We start from the raw sequence: 17,438 nt of genomic DNA on the forward strand, positions 1-17,438 counted from the left end.
AATAAATACCTATGGGTGGGAAGTGGTATGAGTCAAGCAGACTACTAGTATTCCGAGTTGCGATAGCAAGCAGAGCTGCGTGGCTGCTGTCCCCCTCATTGCGAAATCGCCACAGCCTGTGTCAGTTTTTCCGAAGTTTCACCGTCAGAGGTGCCGCTCCTCTTCTCAATACAAAATATGTACCTAGGTACCACTCTCGATGTATCTATCTACCTAGGTAGGTAGGGAGAACCCTGATGAGACCCGATTTGTTTGTCGTGAGTAAGTGAGCGAGCAGGGGCTGTTCTACTAGACAATCTACTGAGGGAGGTTACGTCAAACGCTGGAAAAAATCTCCAGGCTGTTGGTAATGGGCGGAAGAAATCTACTGGATGGAATCCTTGCGCCCATGACGTTTCCTTATTTGAGGTATCAACATATTCGGCGAAATATGCCTTGACAAGGCTGTAAATCAGCATTTCAAAATGGCTTCGACTGGGATGAATGTACTGGAACATGCAACGAGGTTTGGGACCCTCAAACAGGTGCAAAAGTCCCTCTGTACCACCGAACGTCTTTCAGTACTTGTGGGAGGGACAAGCGTTCGTGGATTTCTCCATCTGCCGGCGGGCTATCCAGAGAACAAAGACAGAGTGGCTGCTGCTGTGATACTCCTTTCTGGGGCGGGCGGAGGCGTCGTTGGTCCTTCATCAATCTATGTCTCCATTGGAGACAAACTCGCCAGTCTTCGAAGGGGCATGCCCGTGCTTCGACTGGATTACCGCTATCCTGCTCATGACACCCCTTGCGCGGAAGATGTGACTGCGGCAATGAACCATCTGGAGCAGAAATATTCTATTCGCAAATTCGTGTTGGTTGGCTGGTCATTCGGAGGCGCGCCGGTCGTGAGTCTTCCCTTACCTTTCGGATGCTGGTTTTATATTCGAACAGCAATTGATATGGAATACGCCAATGTCCACACACGCTAACGATGGCTTGCAGTTCACCGTAGGCGGACAAGAGAAGGGTAGGTGTTGGGCATTCTGTTTGAGACTTTGTCTAATGTTGGCAGATCGTGTGGTAGCCTGCGCTACCATTGCAAGCCAAACCGCAGGTACAAGTGGGATCACGAAGCTGGCCCCAAGGCCACTGCTCTTGCTCCACGGTACCGGCGATCGAACGTTGAGATGGCACTGCTCACAGAGTCTCTACGAGTCATATGGCAGGAAGGGAGATCGACAATTGAAGCTCTTCGAGAACGATGATCATGCGTTGACAAGGAATGCGCTTGAGGCCGAGGAACTGTTATGCGACTTCATTGCGAACTGCCTTGGGCTGGAGATAGCAAACGACGAACAAGAAAGAGTCATTCAGAAGCCATTGGTGGACGGCGGCGAAAGAGTCGAACTGATGAAGAAGGGCGGAGATCTGGAGGGCGAGAGCATCGAGTAAGACTATCGACGTGGTTTGATGAAATGGATGGTTGGGACAAATTGACTTGTTCGGAACGGAAAAACTGTCGGGACGAATACAGTGGCCGCGCAGATTTTGAAGGGCGCCACCGAGGCGCCCATTGGCTCGAGGATCTAGGTGGGCTACAAGGGCTACAGGCACCGTGGCACCCAACAGGAGCAACCAAGGAGCCACCCAGGAGCTTCCCCACGTCAAACCACGTCAAGGTTGCAGGTGCTTGTTGAGGGTTGATGTCATTATTGAGTTCCTCATACCACAATTTCGCCGCAGCCCCCAAGCGTCTCGCAGCCTGCGCAGGTAAACACCTCATTTCAACATTTTTTCCCATCCAGGCCCAGAAGCCCCTCCAACAAGTCGTCGGTCATCCAGGAACAGCCTCGATAAATACTTTTGAGCTTCTAGCATTGCTATTGGATTTCTTCACGTCTGGTTGTTATATTCTCTTTTACCCGACTCAATTGACTTCCTCACCTCTTCCCAGCTTCCGTTGTGACCTCCACTGCCCCTCATGGCATTGAATCAGGATGCTGCAAATTCTCTCATGGCTGCGCCTGCCAGCGGTGAAGCTGCCCCTGACGGAACAGGTATGAAAACCCTCATGATTCCCTCAAGCCTCTCTGACTTTCCATTAGGTGTTATCCAGCTCGACCCTTGGTTAGAACCCTTCCGGGGAGACCTGAAGTACCGGTTCTCAAAGGCTCAGGAATGGATAAAGAAGATTGATCAAACCGAAGGTGGCCTTGAGAAGTTCAGCCGCGGATATGAGAAGTTTGGCTTCACCTTCGAGCCGGATGGCTCCATAACCTATCGCGAATGGGCACCCAACGCTGAGCAAGCTTCCTTGATCGGCGAGTTCAACAATTGGAGTAGAGAGGCGCACCCAATGAAGAAGAACGAGTATGGTGTATGGGAACTGCGGCTCCCTGCAAAAGATGGCGTCCCAGCAATACCTCATAACACGAAACTGAAGATATCCATGGTCATCCCTGGAGGAGAACGCATTGAAAGAATACCGGCGTGGATCACCAGAGTGACCCAGGATCTCTCTGTGTCCCCCGTCTACGATGCAGTGCTATGGAATCCTCCCAAAGAGGAACGTTACGTCTTCAAGAACCCTCGCCCTCCGTACCCAAAGAGCGTCCGCATCTACGAAGCACACGTCGGCATTTCTTCCCCGGAGCTGAAGGTTGCCACGTACAAGGAGTTCACGAAGAACATGCTCCCAAGAATCAAGTATCTCGGGTACAATGTGATTCAATTAATGGCAATCATGGAGCACGCTTACTACGCTTCTTTTGGATATCAAGTCAACTCCTTTTTCGCAGCCAGCTCCAGGTACGGGACACCGGAGGATCTGAAGGAACTCATCGACACGGCCCACGGGATGGGAATCACAGTGCTCTTAGACGTCGTGCATTCTCACGCAAGCAAGAACGTGCTGGACGGTCTCAATATGTTCGACGGCAGCGACCACCTTTACTTCCATGAGGGAGGAAAAGGCCGACACGAGCTATGGGACTCCCGACTTTTCAACTATGGCCATCACGAAGTGCTACGATTTCTCTTGTCCAACCTCCGATTTTGGATGGAGGAGTACCAGTTCGACGGCTTCCGTTTCGACGGAGTTACCTCCATGCTTTACGTTCATCACGGTATTGGCACCGGCTTCTCGGGAGGCTATCACGAATACTTTGGCTCATCCGTGGACGTAGAAGCTGTGGTCTATCTCATGCTTGCCAACGAAATGCTTCACGACATCCACCCGAACTGCATCACCATTGCCGAAGACGTCTCTGGTATGCCTGCCCTATGTCTGAAACTCTCGCTAGGCGGAATAGGATTTGACTACCGTCTCGCCATGGCGGTTCCTGATATGTATATCAAATTGCTCAAAGAGAAGAGCGATGATCAGTGGGACATTGGCAACATCGCGTTCACCCTCACCAACCGACGCCATGGTGAGAAAACGATTGCGTATGCCGAATCCCACGACCAAGCCCTGGTAGGCGATAAGTCGCTGATGATGTGGCTCGCCGATGCGGAAATGTACACCAACATGTCGGTGTTGACCCCCCTGACACCGACCATCGACCGCGCTCTCTCCCTCCATAAAATGATCCGCCTTGTTACCCATGGCCTGGGCGGCGAAGGTTATCTCAACTTCGAGGGCAACGAATTTGGGCATCCAGAGTGGCTCGACTTCCCTCGAGCAGGCAATGACAATTCCTTCTGGTACGCTCGCCGACAGCTAAACTTGACCGAAGACCATCTTCTTCGGTACAGGTTCTTGAATGAATTCGACCGTACAATGCAGTGGAACGAAGAAAAATATGGCTGGCTCCACAGCCCCCAGGCTTACATCTCCTTGAAAAACGAAACCGACAAAGTGCTAGTCTTTGAAAGAGCAGGTCTCTTATGGATCTTCAATTTCCACCCCACGAACTCGTTCACCGACTATAGAGTCGGCGTGGAGGTACCAGGCGTTTATCGGATCATCATTGACACGGACGCCGAAGAGTACGGTGGGCACGGCAGGAATGCAAAGGATACGAGATTTTTCACCACCGATCTGCCATGGAATAACAGGAAGAACTTTATACAGGTTTATATTCCGACTAGGACAGCTTTGGTGAGTGTGCAACCCTTCTAATCTTTGTGATTGATGTTGTTTCGTGGGTCTGGACCACTTCGCTGACTTGATGTGTACAGGTTTTTGCTCTTGAATCGACTCTTTGATCCAGCGATTCCTTTGACCGACTTTTGTTGTAGGGGGATGACCTCTGGGGACGATATCTTTCAAGCTGGCCAATGAAGACACGTTGAGCGGTCCATAAAAAAAAGATTGTGTTCCAAATGGAGTTCAACATGTACTGGATCAATATTACCGTTAATGGATTCAAAGGCTAAGGATCTCCCAAATTACTGCCGAACAGTAGAGCGGCAAAATCTGTATCAGGCCTTGCCAATGGCATGTTCTCGACACTGTTAGGGCATAAGGAAGCTTCTTTTGCAACGCGTTTCTTGCATAATTAATTGTTACAACCTATGGATGAGTAGAGCTGAGCAGCACTGGACTGGGGATGTGTTCTGTTCCAATACTCCCAAAGAAGCCGCTCCCTGCACGCTTTTCGTTTCGCATTGAGGGGTTTTTTTCTTCTGCTTTTTCCTGGACAGGAGTGGAGGATGAAGGGTCCTAACATCGATTTCTTTGATGCGACACTTTATGATTTCAGGTCCAAGAATCGATGATTGACGATCTTGTCCTCAGGAATTCGGAGGCACTCCCCTCCTAATATTCCACTCGTCGCGACACACCCTCATGGCCAACCCGGGGACGAGTTCCTGCTCTTTGTTGCGTCCCCCCCATTTTGCCTTGCCCAACAACCAGTCCGTCAGCGTGACGACTTTGCTCGTCTTGTCATAGCCGTTGCTCTCCTCGGCGTGCTCGATCGTGTGGCTTGCAATCCGGCCCTTGGAGTCGAACGTGAAGATGAAGAGACCGGTGAAGTCGTCGCCTTTGTTGAGGTTGAAGATGGGTTTGTCGCCGCCGAGCAGTTTGGAAAGGCCGCGGTTTATGTTCGACGAGTCGGTGATGTCAGCTTCATGATTGCCGTTGCCATTGCCATTGGTTTTGGGCTCCGTTTTCCACCGCACGACCAGTTTCTCTGCGCTGAGATCTTGCTCTTGCTCGTCTTCGGATGACGGAGGAGGAGTGGCGTATGAAAACCCCGTCCGCACGATCTTCTCCGAAATAATCCTCAATTTTACATTGCCCACGATGGGCACGCAGCCCCAGGCGACTGGGGCGGTCCAGAGAGATGCGCGGTATGCAACGCGGCCTTTGACAGCTGGCAGATGAGGATGAGTCGAGGGAAAGAGATGGAGGGAGATGTTGGGAGACAGGATCTCCGGTGGGAGGGGTTTGGTGAGGATATCTGGGAGGAGAGGCGACAATGTTCGCAATGCTATGGCCATATCAGCGTTCCATTTTCTCGGACAGATGTATCCATCTTAAAAACATACTCTTCCCTAGCCTGATCAACCGTTCATCCGGCGGCTTGTGGTCACTACTATTGTTTGCCCCAGGCGCAGGAGAACCTCCAAGTAAGTCGTCTTCCGGACCAAATCTGGGGGACGCCGACGTGAACCACACTTCGGAGATGGGCTCCGGCCGAACTTGTGCTAGATGTCTCTTAGACAGCACCTGGCCCTGGCGCAAGGAGCCGCTACCACCGGAAGCGGAAGCGGAAGCGGTCGACGACCTGTGCCTGCGAAGAAGCTGGACTTGGTTGGGATAACGGGAAAGGGAAGTCCATCTCGAAGCTGCTGCTGGAGCGGCACACTTGGTGGTGGCAGCAATGGGAAGCTTGCGCATTGGCCCGGAGGTCATCTGGGCGGAGGAAGCATGACTTTAGAATTATTATATTGAGCTATCTCGAAGAATTCGAGGGGAGATTTGTGGACAATCCGGAAAATATTAGCAGGATGAGAATCATGGGAACAATTGCAGTCACTCAAAAGCTGCAGTGGTCAGTCTTGCGCATCTCCGATTCTCACCACGAATATTATCGGGAAGCCAACTACGTCAGCCAATAACAGCTGCTGCCCACACCATGTCCATGGACCCAAATTTCCATCTCGCCGGTTCAATGCTTACCTACCTGAGGTACCTAGAATTACTTACGACGAGAACTACAGTGCTAATGCATCACGCTGCCAGCGAGTGCGTAAAGCCTGGGACTGCCACTCGCAGACGCCTGGTACCCAACGCATTGATTGTAGTCCTCTCTCGCAGCGAGCTGGTCTGGTCCTGATCCATTTGTCCGCATCGGCAGCATGGATGGTGCGGATTCCCGGGAGGCGGAACTGGAAAGTACGTTCAGGCAAATGGTCCTTGGAAGCTCCGGATAGTTTCACTATCAAAGAAGATGGGATAGATTCTGAAGTAGCAGACAAAGAACGAGCATGTGAGGAGGCGGCCGGGGTTTGCAAAAGTCAGACTCCGCTGGCAGGCAAACACAGCAGATCCGCACAACAAACATACAAAGTGCTCAATAATGGTGAAGCGTCTGTTGATTCAAATCAGTCCAGCTGTCAGGAGTCATCCAACAGAACCCCCTTGTCTGAAGCAGCACTCTACAACAAATTGAAACGGGATAGATGCCTCGGAAGAACAATACTCCGATGCACAAGTGTGCCGACGATCCCCTGAATTGCGAGCCTTATCCGGATCGGCGGTTGTCAGTGCGACTTTCCACAGCTTTCTGCTTGGATGTAGTTAGCCAGGGCCAGAATCTGATGTGCTGTCTTTGTGACTCATATTGTCGCTTCGAGAACGGTACATCAGCGGTTCCAAAAGGCAAGCAGACCTTCTCTCTCCGTGGTAAGGAACTTCTAAGCCAAGATGATCCCTACAGGACGACGCATTGAGAATCTTGTTGAATGATGTGCTCAATAGATGCAGGCCATGTTCAGTCGATCTCATGCTGGATCGGTATCAGGAGAATCCATTGGTGTTAGCGTGCTGCATGAGCCTGAATGCTTCTCATGGATCATTTTGAACCCAATACCACTCACAGCTGTCTCGTTTTGAAGTCGTAATCTCAATTGGAGGGAAAAACAGATCCCTTCTTGTGAGTTGCTCGGAAGTGAGCCATGGTGGCCGGTAAGACAAGACATCCTCTCTGCATTCTTTCTCCCCCAATTGGCAGCCCCGTCAACTGCTCCCCCGAGTTTCCGGCAAGAAAGGAATGCATGCAAACTGACGCCGTTGCAGAGATGGGGTGGCTGGATGCAAATTCAAAGAAGACGACCGAATATGCTGATTAGATTGAAGCATATTGCCTTGTCTCGTGCCTGAATAGTCGAAGAAGTCAGCCGATGACGCTTCTTGGTCTGGAGGTAGGCACGCACTGACAGTTGTGATACACTTTCCGAGCCAACCGTGTTGAAGAGCAGTATCTAGGAGTTTGTATGGCTCTCGAAGGCGTCCGAATCCTCAAGTGTCAGTGTTGCTGTTGCGCGTGCTCAGAGATCCATTGCAGTGGCCTGGGAGGAAAAATATGGCTAAGCAAGACAACCTGTTCCCCAGCCCCTGGTACAAGCGGCAAAATGAGTAGACCCTGGGCTAATGCTGTCGACACAGTAGTGTTCTTTTGAATGTGCCTGTTGTGCGTAGACGCGATCGAGGTGGTAAAGAGGAGGTTCGGAGGTCTCCAGGGATGCTTCAAAGGCGCTTTCAGACGTGATACAACTGAGAATTTCAGTGCTTGGTCAGAAGGAAGGATCTGCCCATTTTTGTTACTGTGGATGCTTCAATTTGAAGGATGTCTGGCTTGACCCTCTTGACAAGGGCTCTCAGTGGTGGACATTATGCTTTGACGGCACACCCTGTGAACGAAGCACGGCCGTGAGAGGCTAAAAAGAGCATGATGACCGGTAGTAAGACATCCTTGAGAGGCGCGGCTGTGTCTCTGCGCCCAACAGAAGCATAAAAGAAACGTCCAGAGGAGCGTAGACGCTGGAAAGGCGATAGCTCAAGGCATTTCAAACCGCGCCGAGTCACGAATTTGAGACGTGTTGAGCCTCTGCCCGCCCCAAAGACACAAACCAGTGTCCCCAAACACCATACAGGATCTTTGCAAGCACTTGCAACAACTTCTCCCATTTCTGCCATCCTCGTACACGCCTGCTCTCAGTCAGTACCCTTTGCTGTTCTTGGTCATTTCGTAAGTGCCTTTGTCGTTCCAGATTTCAATGCTACCCAGGTTTCAGCTTGTCAGTGTTGTTCCTTTGACTTTCAGCAATTCGGATCAAAAACCCAACAGTTTGACCCAAGCAATCCTTTTGCTGGACAATCAAAGACAGTACAAGGAGAGAAAGACAATAGCTGACGAAGATCTTTGCAGATGGACGACTGAACTGTGTACTTATCTTGACAACAACTCTCAGAGTCCTGGACTCCTCGTACCGTCTTCTCCGTCAGAATCCCCGTCAACTCGCCTCATATTTGCAGTCCCTTCCCGCAGAGCATTCATCAACAGGTCTCCTTCTACTTTCTTCGAACTCTCAAGGTAGTGACCATGTCTCGCGCAACGTCAGACGATCAATTGAGGTTCCTCTTGAGCTGTGTCAAACATGCCACCAACGGAAGGGTGAGCGAGGTCATCCCACTTCCCGATAGGCTCTACAGAACTGACAGCCTCAGGTTGATTTTGTGGAAGTTGCCAAAGAATGTGGTGTAGTCAGCAAAGGAGCGGCGTGAGTATATCCTGTCGATGCGGCTGTATCTGCCGTGCTGACAGACCACAAGAGCCAAACGATATGAGAGACTCATGAAGGCCAATGGCATCAGTTCCCCCAGTGGTTCTGCACTCAGCTCGGCCCCGAAGACCACACAGTCCAAGCAAAAGGCGAGGAGCTCAGACGAAAACCCTCCGACTGCGAAGAAACAGAAACTGGAGAGAAACAGCACTCCCCGCACATCGAAGAGGGCCGAAGACAGTCCCAGGTCGACCACGGTGGCCATAGCCAATCCACGAGATGATGCCTGTGAACCTACACCGCCAAAGTTTGAAGCATTAGCATTGAATGACCGTACACGACGTACCCTTTCTGGTCCACCTAGCATGCTACAACTGTCTCTCCCCTCTGCCATGTTTGTTCCCAGCAATTCTGTGGCTCAAGGCGTCCCATATCCGGCACGGCAACGATCGCCATTTGTTGGGTACCCGACAATCGCAGATGCCGTTGGCCACCAGCTGGTCCCAGATGTCCCTTTCTATCCTCCTTTTCCGCCAGCATTCAGAGAGCCGTGGACATTCACAGGCCAGGAAAACGCCAACGCCAGCAGTGGTTTTGAGATGTTTAGCCACCAAGACTACGCCAGCCGACAAAGTCAGGGCGTCCAGCCTCCTTTTTTAGACGAGGCAATGCCGATGAGACTTCCGCCTCAGCCACAGGAGGTCGTGCCGATTCACCAGCCAAGTGAGCATCTGCCAGAAGAGGGAGACAGTGCCTCAAAGTCCAAGGGCCATGTTGTCGTCGTGGAGTGACCTGTTTCGAAGTACCCAGCGCTGAAGATGCAATAAGGTGGAAGGGAGGCAACTTGCTGATCGTCGAACAGTCTGAAGAGGCGGTCGTCTGTCTCTCGGTCAGCAGGCGGTTGTCAACTGGGCAGTTGACAATGTGCCTCTTTGAACACCATACCAGGTGGCCAGAGGGCCAAAGACCTCGTTTTCTGGACACCCAGACTTATGAAGATCATTGTGTGACTTGGCGACCAAAGGAGAACAATATCAATTCAAACCCATTATCTGTGTCATGTCCAAGAAAAGCACAAGGAGGCGAGGGGCGTTGGCGACCTCGTTGTAGGTCCGATGGACTTCACTGCCAACGCGCCCTGAGGCCAAAGGCTTCCCCCCCAACTTTCTCCCTCTTTGCTATTCAGCCCTCAACATCCCCCAAACCTCCATCTCAAATCTCTCACATTCCTCTTCCCTTATCAAAGCTCCTTGTTATACCTTTTCTACCTCTTTTGTCGTGCTCTGAACAAGTTTCAACACCGTCCAGACCTTTGCTGGTGGCGGCTGTTGGTTGTTTTGGTAAGTCCCATTGCAGAGAAGAGCACCTCCGCAACACATCGCACATTTGCCCCAACGAACACCACCTCCCCTCCCCGCTGTCTTTCATCCTATTGTCTTGTATTCACCGATCAACACATGTCGACACCTGTTCGCGCCTCCATTTAGTCCCAGTGACGCCTCTGCAGGTGTCTAATTCGCTGGGTGGCCCGCTTGCGACACTCTCTTGCCCCGACGAAATCGAGGTCACCGAGCATGCGACACTGGATATTCACCAGGTTGCCGAGGCATCACTTTCCCTCTTGAAAAGAACATAAACATCTCCTCTCACACTCTCTGTGCTTTTCAACTGACAACACAGACCAACAGACAAACAGGGTGCACTTGGTCCTCGGTACAAGTCATCATGCCTGCTAGAGAGCGTCCAAAGAAGCGTGTCCTCAATCGTTGGAGTGGTTCGTTGAGATTTCGAGAAGCTCACTGCTGTCCACCTTGCTGACATGATCCAGACGATTTGGACAAGAGCGTCTTGCTGTGTACCCAGTACGCGTGCGTTGAAGCTGGCCTGAAGATCCCATGTAAGTACAGGAACCAACAGTCTTGACTTTATAATTGTAACAACAAATAGGGGCTAGGGTCGCAGCCCTCATGGGCCCCACCTTTACCGAAGGGTCAATCGTTCAGCATTTGTCGAAGCTTCGTGGCCTCATGATCAAGGCTGAGATGCCGGTTCCACCACCGATCAAGCGTGGCATGGTGACCAAAGAGCCATCCAAGATCTACACCAATGCTGGCAATAACGTCGAAGTCGAGCAAGTCGCTCCCATGTATCCTGAGGCCCCCAATGTTGGCGAAGGTGAAGAGAAAGTGTCTCTCTATGACAAGCCGAAGCGTTCTCGTAAGAAGAAGGTTCCTGCAGAAGAAGAGGAGGCGGTCAAGAAGGAAGCGAAGACAAAGGCTAAAGGGAAAGGCAAAGCCAAAGGTCGTCGTAACCACGCAAACGATGAAGAGGACGATAACGAACCTGTTCCAGATCTTTACGATTCCGACGACGAGTACCACGCCCCCAAGAAGCGTCGCAGTGGCAAGAGAAAGCCGAAGAAAGAAGCCCTTGCGGAAGCTTCTGCGGCTATACCTGATGAAGCCATCCCTGCTACGGCCACTCCGATCAAGGTACCAGTTGCAGACAAAGACGCTGATGTCAAGCTTGAGGAAGAAGCGCTCGGGAGCCCTGCTCGTCGCACTCGCGGTATCAAGCGTGATTATTCGGTCATGGCCGCACTTTCTGATGACGAAGCCGAAGAGGAAGTTGAAGTTGATGAGGAAATCCTGCAAGACATGGACGAAGGCTTTGAAGGCGATCATGGAGACATTGACGTCGATGGTGAGAATGCTGCAAGTGCTACCGACGATGATATGGATGAAGCTTCAAGCGAAATGTCGACGGTCGTCCTCGGTCGCCAGGGAGCAACTTCTAGCAATGGCTTTGACCCTCTTGCTCAACAGAATGTGGCTGATTTGCCCTATGGCCAAATCATCTCCACCTTCGACGCTCACCCAACCACGGTAAGTTAGCCTCTTGAGCTTTATAACTGCGCTGACATTGAGACAGGCCCCATTCACGTACCTCAATACTCCGTACACCGGAAGCTACGGTACTCATGGTCATGTTGGTGTTGGAATGATCAACCCCTATTCGGTTCCTGAGCTCGGATATTCTGGTGCTGCCACAATGAGCACAATGCCGCAAGCATTCCCAGCATCGCAATTTCCAAGCATGAGCTTGTACAACTCCTCGGTCGATTCCTCCCGCAACAACTCGGTCGGTGGAGACATGATGTTCGCAACCCTTCCTTCAATGGCTAATGACGAGTTCTTGACTGCGCATACCGGCTTTGGGCATGGCAATACAGGAGACGTGATGAATGCACAAGGCATGATGAATGAGGAGGACATCAACAACATGGCAAACGACAACTTGTTCTGGGACGCGGGTGACTATCTCGTCGACGATGCTTGAGTTTCGGTAAGTCACCACGTCTCCGCACATCAGGCATGACTGACTGTGTTTGGACAGTTAGTCAACGTCTCCTCGCCCTGGATTGAATGATGGCGAATGGTGAAGTGATATTCCATGGCACTGAGCACTCGTGGTGTAGTCTGGGAGGAGTTTAAGACCATGATGGAATCACGCAAATCGGTTATGTTTTCATTTTCTTTTCATTTCATTTCGTTGATTTCGCTGGGCAAAAGTTATCACTGGGTGACTTGATCAACAATCAAGCGTTCCTCGCGAAGGGAGGACAGACCGACATGGATCACATCGGGGCTCATGTCGGTCTCAAACACTCAGCACAAAAAAGATTTCAAGCACTGGAGGGTATGGTGGCACTTACTGACAGCTGGCTATGAACCCATCCGTTTCATTTCCTGCATGTGTTTGTACCAAGCTACAAGCAACAGAGTCATAAGATAGAGTTCTCAGGCTTGCACAATGTCAATCATGGGGCATATCGATTCAGAGTCTACTTTTCCTTCTTCCGCATTGCCTGTGATCTGGTCCCCAGGCCAATATGTGAACCTCGGCCACAGTATCATCAGGGGAAACAGAAATGAGCAGCGGAGGCTTTATTCGGAAGTGTCGGAGGTGGCAGAGGCGAGGCTCCGATTGGTTGCCAAGCTACTAGGCCTGAAATGGAATCATGCTGCATCTGCGATTCTGTTGATTTCGAGAATCTCCAAATTTTTATTGGTATCAACCTCGAACTCTGTACCATACCACAAATCCATCAGCTGTCCTATTCTCCCTTCCCCTTTCCTCATTTCGACTCGTCCAAACTGCTTTGCCCACCATGCAGCGCGCTCTCTCCTCCGCAGCCCGATCCTCCTTGTCCTCCTCTTCTCCATACTCCAGATCAGCCGGGCGAAGTCTCCAACAACTGCGCTTCGCTCACAAAGAGCTAAAGTTCGGAGTGGAGGGAAGAGCTCAGTTACTCAAGGGTGTCGAGACTCTGTCGAAGGCTGTTGCAACAACGCTTGGACCTAAGGGCCGCAATGTTCTCATAGAGTCAAGCTACGGCTCGCCCAAGATTACCAAAGGTGAGTATCCGTGATCTTGGGACCAACACAAGCCCGAACTAACGAAGCAATCAGATGGTGTTACGGTCGCCAAAGCTGTCACCCTCCAAGACAAGTTCGAGAACCTGGGAGCCCGTCTCATCCAAGATGTCGCCTCAAAGACAAACGAAGTTGCTGGTGATGGCACTACAACCGCCACCGTGCTCGCAAGTGCCATCTTCTCTGAAACCGTCAAGAACGTTGCGGCCGGATGCAATCCTATGGACTTGAGAAGAGGTACTCAGGCAGCCGTTGACGCCGTCGTCGACTTCCTGCAGAAGAACAAGAAGGACATTACCACCAGTGCTGAGATCGCTCAAGTTGCGACCATCTCTGCCAACGGTGATACACATGTCGGTAATCTCATCTCGAACGCTATGGAAAAAGTCGGCAAAGAGGGCGTGATCACGGTTAAGGAAGGCAAAACAATTGAAGACGAGCTCGAGGTTACCGAGGGCATGCGCTTCGACCGCGGCTTTACTTCCCCCTACTTTATCACCGACACAAAATCGCAAAAGATCGAGTTTGAGAAGCCTTTGATCCTCCTCTCCGAAAAGAAGATTTCCGCTGTGCAAGACATTATCCCTGCCCTCGAGGCGTCTACCCAAATGCGCCGACCTCTTGTCATCATTGCCGAGGATATCGATGGCGAAGCACTGGCTGTCTGCATTCTCAACAAACTTCGAGGTCAACTTCAAGTGGCAGCCGTCAAGGCTCCCGGCTTCGGAGACAACCGCAAGAGCATCCTTGGTGATATCGGTATTCTGACCAACGCTACCGTCTTCACGGACGAACTGGACATCAAACTGGAAAAGGCCACCCCTGACATGCTGGGCTCGACCGGCAGCATCACCATCACCAAGGAAGATACCATCATCCTGAACGGCGAAGGTAGCAAAGACGCCATTGCCCAGCGATGCGAGCAGATTCGTGGCGTCATGGCTGACCCCTCGACCTCAGAGTATGAGAAAGAGAAGCTCCAAGAGCGTCTTGCCAAATTGTCAGGGGGTGTCGCCGTCATCAAAGTCGGTGGAGCTTCAGAGGTTGAGGTGGGCGAGAAGAAAGATCGTGTCGTTGACGCTCTGAATGCTACGCGCGCTGCCGTCGAAGAGGGTATCTTGCCCGGTGGTGGTACTGCTTTGATCAAGGCTGCTGCAAATGCCCTTGGTAGCGTTCAGCCCTCCAACTTCGACCAACAGCTCGGTGTCAGCATCATCAAGAACGCTATCACGCGACCTGCTCGGCGGATCGTTGAAAACGCTGGTCTGGAAGGCAGCGTCGTCGTTGGCAAGCTCATGGATGAATTCGGTTCCGACTTCAACAAGGGCTTTGACTCGGCCAGCGGACAATATGTTGACATGCTGAGCAAAGGTATTGTCGACCCTCTCAAGGTCGTGCGCACGGCGCTTGTTGATGCCTCCGGTGTCGCATCGCTACTGGGTACCACGGAAGTTGCGATTGTGGAAGCTCCAGAAGAGAAGGCGCCCGCAATGCCAATGGGCGGCGGCATGGGCGGCATGGGAGGAATGGGCGGATTCTAAGCAACAAATGCTGAGTCGGATGAGGGGAGCCATGTCCGGTCCTCCTCACTCTTGTTCCTGACACTTGCAATTTCCTGCGTTCCAGCGATCTCCATTCGCGCCTTTGGTATAGCAGCAATCCGCAGCAGCGCATCGTCGGAGCCTCCTGCCGCCCTCCTCTCTCAAGGCCGCCCTCTCCTCGGGAATCTCTTGACTCGATCTAAAGGAGATTTGCTCGGTCCGAGGAAAAACGGTTGATTTACCTCTTTGTACATTCTACGAAACTTGTTACATTACTCTCCACTCAGGTTCGAAATCTTGTCTATCTTACACATCAGATCTTTGCTCAAGGGAGGGCATGAGGCCTAGAAAAAAGATGGAACAGCTACACTGCAGAGACGCTGGCGAGTGGAGTTGGTCGCGTGCGGTGCGGAGATGGGAGGCGATGCATCGGCTACGGAGGTCAGGCGTTGTATCATAGTTGTGGATGTAGCCGTCCAGCTGTGCAGAAGATACCAGTGTAATAAAAATGAAAAATAATAAAACCAAGCAATTTTATGGTTGCATTCTACAAGTTATGGACACTGGCGAGGCTGCGGACTGAGCCAGCGAACGGGCAATGTTGTGGTTTGGCTTCCTTCACCTAACAATATACAACCTTGAGTCCATCTGGCAACGAGACCACACCTTTGAACCCGTTGCATTCTTTCGGTCGAATGCGGAGAATCAGTCAATCAGATCCTCTCCAGATGAAAGACATTGTCCACTTCACGCAGCCCACGGACATATCCACGAGGTTTGTTGTTGGGCACGAGAAATTTCCACATCCGGACATTGGTTACAGCACACTCGACCTGTTCGCGCTTGACACCCGCCCTCTTTGCCTAAAAACGTCCAAAATAAAACATTGGAAATTATCAACCCGTGAGATGAAAGTGAGTAATTGACGGTGCTTACAAACCCACAGATGAAGGGCGTTTCAGCAAGCGCATCGAGCTCGACGTGCGAGCACTACGAGCCTTCAAGATTTGCCTCATGGCTCAATTTCAGAGTTTCAGATCAAGCCAGCAAATCAGCTATTAATATGCCAGCTCTGCCTCTTCTCTGGACGATCAAGTTTTCTCCCTCGAGAAGTCCTCTTAGCTGGGTGCCCTGACTGCTGGCCATGGCTACCACCGCCAACACAGAGAACCAAAGCCCTCCTGTGCACATTACCGGAACACCCCCCCAAGATCTTCCAGGGTATACCACGGTAGCGACCTTCCCTCCCGGCTCATTCCTCGAGAACCTCGCCGTACGTCGCGATGGCTCGATCCTCGCGTCGGACATGCTGAGTGGGAGTATCTGGTATATCAACCCTCATGCCGAAGATGGGCACACGCAGAGAACTGTCGAGTTGGTTCACAGATTCGAACTCCACGACGCTCAGACAGAGGGACGCTTACCTGGCAACGTGGCTGAAGAAGAAGAAGCAGAAGAAGGTCATGGAATATATTCATCCACCCCAGCCGCAGAAGCCATCATTGAATCCCCAACCGAACCAGACTTGTTCTACCTCTTCTCCGGCATCCACGGCAAGAAGGGGACATGGTGGGTGTACGAGCTGGACATGCGCTCATTCATCCCGTCCTCGAACCGTACAAGGACTGCAACCACCACGTCCGACGAAGGGGAGCAGGCACATCAAGTAGCAAAAGTCAGGCGTCTGGCACCAGTGCCCACCGTGACATGGCTGAACGGGGGCACCGCCATTCCTCACCCGACAGAGCCCTTGATCCTGATGGCCGAGTCGTATCAAGGGTCCTTGTACTCGTACAACATCAAGACCGGAACCGTGGACGTCTGGCTCCAGCACAGACTCTTGGGGAAGATGACCACAAGACCGCCCTGGCCGGGCGTCAATGGCGTCAAGTACCACCACGACGGGAGGGATGGCTGGGTCTATTTCACAAACTCGGACCGCGCAATCTTGGCGCGGGTGAGGGTTAGCGGCCATCAAGGTGATCCTGCGCCCGTTGCTGCCCGCGATGCCCGGAACGGGCAGGTTGAAATCGAGAGTCTCGCCAGCGGGTGTGGTGGTGACGACCTCTGCCTCGACGGACATGGGAATATCTACGTCGCCACGAACCCGCACGACACCGTGCTGAAGTTCCCACGACTTGCGTCCCCGGATGACGCTACCCAAGCACAAAGAGGGAAAAAGGGGGAACCAGAACGTCAAGTCATTCTCGGTCTTCGCCGCCGTCAGTTGTCCGCTGAACAGGCGTCGTCGCCATCGAAGGCAGACTCCGACTTCGAGGTCGACGGGGACACGACGGGACCTACCGCAGTCGCCTTCGGGACCACGGCATCCGACAAGAAGGATCTCTACGTCGTCACGAATGGTGGGATCATAAATCCGTTTGACGGTGTTGTCAGAGAGGCGCGAGTTTTGAGAGTACATCTTTAGTATTTTAACGTGGAGAAAGAGAAGGCGCTTGCAGGTTAGTGTCGAGGATGCCAGAGAACACAGTGAAGAATCGATACAGCGGCACGTTTGTGTGCGAATCTATGATCTCAAGCAGACCAGGTCTCTCTGTTCTAGACGCGCCCTAGCCAGCGCTGCTCGGAATAGTAGTACGTTCTCCGGGGGCCGAACGAGTAGTCTCAGGAACAAAGAAGCCTCCTGTTAATCAGTATATACGTCTACATGTTGTGGATTTAGCCCTTGGCTACAACGTGCCCTACCCATCTACCAGTTGTTCGAGCAGTGCTATACCGCGTATCA

At 51.9% G+C, this 17,438-nt stretch overlaps 7 protein-coding genes across 7 annotated transcripts; 6 read left to right on the top strand and 1 right to left on the bottom strand.

The window, feature by feature from the left end:
* Nucleotides 1-464: 464 nt before the first annotated feature.
* Nucleotides 465-1,431, top strand: Z520_04845 (uncharacterized protein; the record flags this gene model as incomplete). The annotated part of the gene is made up of 3 exons (XM_016775349.1): nt 465-884; nt 982-1,006; nt 1,052-1,431. 3 exons carry the CDS (start codon nt 465-467, stop codon nt 1,429-1,431), a joined length of 825 nt encoding a protein of 274 aa, XP_016633392.1.
* A 529-nt stretch (nt 1,432-1,960) lies between these two features.
* Z520_04846 (1,4-alpha-glucan-branching enzyme) lies at nt 1,961-4,102 on the top strand (the record flags this gene model as incomplete). Its single annotated transcript, XM_016775350.1, has 1 exon — nt 1,961-4,102. The coding sequence occupies one exon, from the start codon at nt 1,961-1,963 to the stop codon at nt 4,100-4,102; it is 2,142 nt and encodes a 713-aa protein (XP_016633393.1).
* A 614-nt stretch (nt 4,103-4,716) lies between these two features.
* On the bottom strand, nt 4,717-5,842 carry Z520_04847 (uncharacterized protein; the record flags this gene model as incomplete). Its single annotated transcript, XM_016775351.1, has 2 exons — nt 4,717-5,417; nt 5,476-5,842. 2 exons carry the CDS (start codon nt 5,840-5,842, stop codon nt 4,717-4,719), a joined length of 1,068 nt encoding a protein of 355 aa, XP_016633394.1.
* Nucleotides 5,843-8,534: 2,692 nt separating this feature from the next.
* Z520_04848 (uncharacterized protein) lies at nt 8,535-9,506 on the top strand (the record flags this gene model as incomplete). The annotated part of the gene is made up of 3 exons (XM_016775352.1): nt 8,535-8,606; nt 8,660-8,712; nt 8,765-9,506. The coding sequence occupies 3 exons, from the start codon at nt 8,535-8,537 to the stop codon at nt 9,504-9,506; spliced, it is 867 nt and encodes a 288-aa protein (XP_016633395.1).
* Nucleotides 9,507-10,440: 934 nt separating this feature from the next.
* On the top strand, nt 10,441-12,054 carry Z520_04849 (uncharacterized protein; the record flags this gene model as incomplete). The annotated part of the gene is made up of 4 exons (XM_016775353.1): nt 10,441-10,489; nt 10,544-10,612; nt 10,663-11,600; nt 11,647-12,054. The coding sequence occupies 4 exons, from the start codon at nt 10,441-10,443 to the stop codon at nt 12,052-12,054; spliced, it is 1,464 nt and encodes a 487-aa protein (XP_016633396.1).
* Nucleotides 12,055-12,886: 832 nt separating this feature from the next.
* On the top strand, nt 12,887-14,692 carry Z520_04850 (hsp60-like protein; the record flags this gene model as incomplete). Its single annotated transcript, XM_016775354.1, has 2 exons — nt 12,887-13,133; nt 13,188-14,692. The coding sequence occupies 2 exons, from the start codon at nt 12,887-12,889 to the stop codon at nt 14,690-14,692; spliced, it is 1,752 nt and encodes a 583-aa protein (XP_016633397.1).
* Nucleotides 14,693-15,836: 1,144 nt separating this feature from the next.
* Nucleotides 15,837-17,120, top strand: Z520_04851 (uncharacterized protein; the record flags this gene model as incomplete). The annotated part of the gene is made up of 1 exon (XM_016775355.1): nt 15,837-17,120. One exon carries the CDS (start codon nt 15,837-15,839, stop codon nt 17,118-17,120), a length of 1,284 nt encoding a protein of 427 aa, XP_016633398.1.
* Nucleotides 17,121-17,438: the final 318 nt, after the last annotated feature.

This window comes from Fonsecaea multimorphosa (genome assembly GCF_000836435.1).
Source record: "Fonsecaea multimorphosa CBS 102226 unplaced genomic scaffold supercont1.8, whole genome shotgun sequence".
NCBI classification, from domain to species: domain Eukaryota; kingdom Fungi; phylum Ascomycota; class Eurotiomycetes; order Chaetothyriales; family Herpotrichiellaceae; genus Fonsecaea; species Fonsecaea multimorphosa.